The following is a 4,671-nucleotide window of genomic DNA, read 5'->3' as shown; positions in this document are numbered from 1 at the left end:
GACGTCTAGAGATTGACGTCGCCAAAATTATCATCGTTTGTCATTCCCCAGCCGTCTTTGACACCATTTTTTTTATCATATGGTAGCATGACAAAGGCACATTAACCGATATTTAGAAATCGGTTTGCACTTGAAAATTGATTTGGTGTATTGACGACATAGTGTAATCAGTTTGAAATTAGTGACTAAAACAGAGAGCAAAGAACAAAGTAAATATTTGGACGTGTTCGAAGTAACCTTTGCCTCGAATGAATAAACTAGTTCAATCCATCATTGTTATTGTTTAGAATCCGATAAAAAGATAGTCCAGCCAAAATGACTCCAAGATAATAAGAATTTGGCATAATTTCGCATTAAAAACTGTAATATTATTTTTTATATTGTTAATGCGGTTCTGATGTTTAAACTGAAATCATCACTAAAAATAATGTTATCAATCCTTATCACAATGAACAAATTAGATTATACCTAAAAATCAAGGCAAGGTCAGATAACTTGCCTTCTTCCATTCTCATGATGACAAAACGTAATTATACGTTTAAATTTAAATAAACTGGATTTGTAGCGTAATTTACATTATTTATTACATCCTGCAAGATGATTAATAAATATCTTCTGTTCTGATATAAAGGCAACATATTCATTATCTTGTTATCAAAAAAACGTCACTCACAAAATTATTGCATTGTTCTAATAAAATTTTTGTATATTCGGTATACGAAAACAAAATATTTAACAAAATTGTTGTTACCAGTTATTTTATTCATTACTTATACAGGGTTCGGCAATTGTGCGTCGGGCAACTGTAGCTCCTAGAATAAAAAACTTGAGAATTTTGTTTAAGTACAAACCTAAAGAATTATAAGAATTATTGTTTTTATAAAGTTTTATGGTTCAGAATAATAAATTACAACCGTTTTTTAAAAACTATTTAACTCTCTCGACTACCTTATCTAGTTACATTTCTCAATGTTGCCACCCTATAATAATAAAACCAATGACTAAAGAATATAAGGACATGTAACGCTTAACGCTCATATACATGTGCTGCAGCAGAATTTGTGACTTTAGACGCCATTTTTTTGATGGCGACGAATGAGTCATCAGCGACAATTTTAGCGATTTTTAATAGTTTTTGTATAGTGAACTTTGTATAAAGTTTATTACAATGGCGATTAGTTCAGCTTTCAAGAGCAAAAATAAACAGTCCGCTCCACCTTTTTAACGTTTTCTTATTGAATTCGATAATTATATATTTTTCTGATATTATACAGGGTTGTTCACCACATACGACACGGAGTATTGTAGCTAAACGATTAGATTTTTACAAATTGTAAGTTTTGGGTTCGTTGAAGGACTATTAGAGCTACAATTTAAAAATATTTTACAAGATGCAGAGTGTCCCAAATAAGTAAAAAATATCATAGTTGTATTTTTTTAAACGGAACACCCTGTATATTATTCTATTTTTGGATTCTACGATTGAAATAAAGGTAAATTTGATTAAGGTTTATCACACTTAAACCTTACCATTTTTGAAATATTTTCAATTTTAAGAAATTGCAGTAAAAATTTTAATGTTTCATTTCTCCAAGGGTATCAAAGTTTTTAATACTAAATATTTACTGAAGATTATTTATTGATCAGATATTGTGTTGCAATAATAAAAATTTTACTACCGTATAGAGAGTGTCCAAAAATTTATATTAAATAATTACTAGCTTTAAACGGCAATAACGTGTTTAAGTTAAATGGAACACCCTGTATATTTTACGTGAATCATATGCACAATTTAATTGTCTATCAAATTTTATTATACCATTTTTTACCTATCTCTGCAACTTTTCGTAGAAAATGCATTTTCTTATAATTTAGACCTCATTTATCACTATACCCATGGAATATTTACATTTCAGATTTTTTTAAGCAACATATATGCAGAAAATGTACAAGTGGTAAATATTGCAAGCCTATTGATATACCAAAAAAACTGTTTAAATCTTTATAAAAGACTATACGAATTAAATATACCACCATTATTTCCGACCAAAAATTAGTTAATTACATACTTTTAAATTGTTTTAATTAATAAAATATTCTAAATAAATGTGGATTTGGCTCAGAAATCAAAATAATAATAAATTATGAAAATAAACGTCTCTGTTTTTATAAATCAGCATTCGTCAAAAAATTAAATAAAATTTATAAGGCCGTTACTTTTTACCACACTGTCTAATACACACACAAAATTCAGTTTTTTAGTATTTGGAGCAATTATTATTAATCAACATAAACAGTCAATTAATGTAGTCTGAATACTGGGATCATATTAATTGGTCCTTTTTAACAAAAATATTTAAACAGTTTTTCATTTTTTTTATGAAATAAGCGAGCTATATCGACAATATTAGTATCTGTACTCTTGGAAAATTTGTTGCATCTTTAAAAATAATCTAAAATGTCAATATTCCATGGGTATAGTGATAAATGAGGTCTAAATTATAAGAAAATGCATTTTCTACGAAAACTTGAAGAGATAGGTAAAAAATGGTATAATACAATTTGATAGACAATTACATTGTACATCTGATTCACGCAAAATATATAGGGTGTTCCATTTAAATTAAACACGCTATTGCCGTTTAAAGCTAGTAATTATTTAATATACATTTTTGTACACTCTGTATAAGGTAGTAAATTTTTTATTATTGCAACACAATATCTGGTCAATAAGTTTTATTTCATAAAATTGAAAATATTTCAAAAACGGTAAGGTTTAAGTGTGATAAACCTTAATCAAATTAACCCTTATTTTAATCGTAGAATCTAAAAATAGAATAATATACAGGGAGTTCCATTTAAAAAAATACAACTATAATATTTTTTACTTAGTTGGGACACTCTGTATCTTGTAAAAATATTTTGAAATTGTAGCTCTAATAATCCTTCAACGAACCCAAAACTTACAATTTGTAAAAATCTAATCGTTTAGCTACAATACTCCGTGTCGTATGTGGTGAACAACCCTGTATGTATTTGATGTGTGCTATACGTCGATACTAGTTGTTTTATTTATTCCTGCGGAATATTATAAATGTGTATTTGTGCATAAGTTATATTGATAAATATAATCATAAATGCGGGAAGTTCATAATAGCTTGAAAGTAAGAAATAGTTCTTTTTTATATTTTTTTTTGTATGGTGTCTTGTTCTTGTTTGTTTTGTATTTACACATACCGTTTTTTATTAAATAAAATAACTCGATTATATTTTTTCAGTTTTATACAGTTTTTTCAAAATATTTTGAAGTAATCACTTGTCAGTCAAATTTTAAATATATTAATTCCCTGCTATGCGTTCCAGTTGTACCAACTTATTTCTTTGTAAAATAAAATAAACTACTTTGAAATTAAAATGACAGACACATCTATCACTGTCAAGAATCTTCTCGTTGGACAGACTATACTAAGAGGGCAAACTTACTATTTGTCCTTTTTCGTCTCTTTTCTTTCTGTAAACCCACTTGCACTCAATGACCTCACTATCACTGACACTTTCGTCCGCGTACCATGTTTCATTTTCTTCCAATGCTTTCTTCCCTTCTTCCATCGCATGCTTCCATTTTTCTGAATCGTTACTTGCCATAGCTTCCTCGTAATTTGTAGGTTCTTCACTTTTATGAATAGCTACAAAATTAATTTCGTAGTCCTCGTATTTCTTCGGTTTTCTCATTTCTCTTCTTCCTGGTCTTCTACCTATTTTTTCTTCTAAAGTACTTTCTCTGATTTCATTTGAGTTATCAAAATTAATATCGGATAAGTCATTCTCTGGTTCATGAATATTTTCAAGTTCTGGATCAATATCAGGCTCAGGATCAGCATCGAGATCAAGATTTAGAGAAAGAAGTTCATTATCTTTCTCATTCCTATATTTGTCATTATTATGCTCTCCATCCTCTGGAATAAAAACAACATCTCTGTGAATTTCCACTTGAATTTCCATTGTTGTCCAATTTCCAAATTCGGTAGCCTTTTTACTCTTCAGTATATCCAACAAAAAATCCAATCTCATTTTTGGCGTCTAACTTAAACCGCTTTTGATTTGGAACATGTACACTTGTCTTTTGATCCAAACTCTTTTAAGAAACTTATATTGAAATTCTTATTCTACCATGCCAGTTTTATCTATCTGGGGACTATTGCCTGCCAACTTTTTTGATGAATAATTCCTTCTTTTACATATTTTTCTTACTTCACTGTTCATAAATTCCATCAATTCTTATTATCTTAACTCTGCTCCCTGTCTGATTTTCAGCCATACAAATAAAATTTTCCATTTTTTCTGGGACTTCCGATTTATTCTTTAAGAAATAGATCTGTCTATATCCACAATAGTCATCCTTCAATGTCAACAAATACCACCAAGAGACTCCGCTTCGATTGGTCCACATAAATCGCTGTGAATTAATTCACATTTTTTTTTCTGTTCTAGAATTAGTGGAAGGAAATGGAAATCGGTGCTGCTTTCCAGCCAGACATTCAACACAAAAAGGTTCTTCTTTCTCTTTAAATGGTATTTCACTTCTTTTAAGAACCTTCTTAACTTGATCAAAATGAATATGAGCCAGTTTTCGATGCCAATTTTTTAGGCTTACAACTGAATTACATGAGG

The 4,671-nt window shown here is 29.2% G+C and overlaps 1 protein-coding gene across 1 annotated transcript; it reads right to left on the bottom strand.

Annotated features, from left to right (window-relative positions):
- Window positions 1-3,465: 3,465 nt before the first annotated feature.
- On the bottom strand, window positions 3,466-4,071 carry LOC115878903. Its single transcript, XM_030895513.1, has one exon. The coding sequence runs from the start codon at window positions 4,069-4,071 to the stop codon at window positions 3,466-3,468; it is 606 nt and encodes a 201-aa protein (XP_030751373.1).
- Window positions 4,072-4,671: the final 600 nt, after the last annotated feature.

This window comes from Sitophilus oryzae, unplaced genomic scaffold (assembly GCF_002938485.1).
Source record: "Sitophilus oryzae breed Bouriz unplaced genomic scaffold, Soryzae_2.0 scaffold_1536_pilon_pilon, whole genome shotgun sequence".
NCBI classification, from domain to species: Eukaryota; Metazoa; Arthropoda; class Insecta; order Coleoptera; family Curculionidae; genus Sitophilus; species Sitophilus oryzae.
Note: the sequence above shows the minus strand (reverse complement) of the source record. Positions and strands in the feature narration are given on the sequence as shown.

Excerpts from the sequence above, each read along its gene's own strand:
- LOC115878903 (XM_030895513.1), bottom strand. The coding sequence starts at position 4,071 with ATGAGATTGGATTTTTTGTTGGATATACTGAAGAGTAAAAAGGCTACC.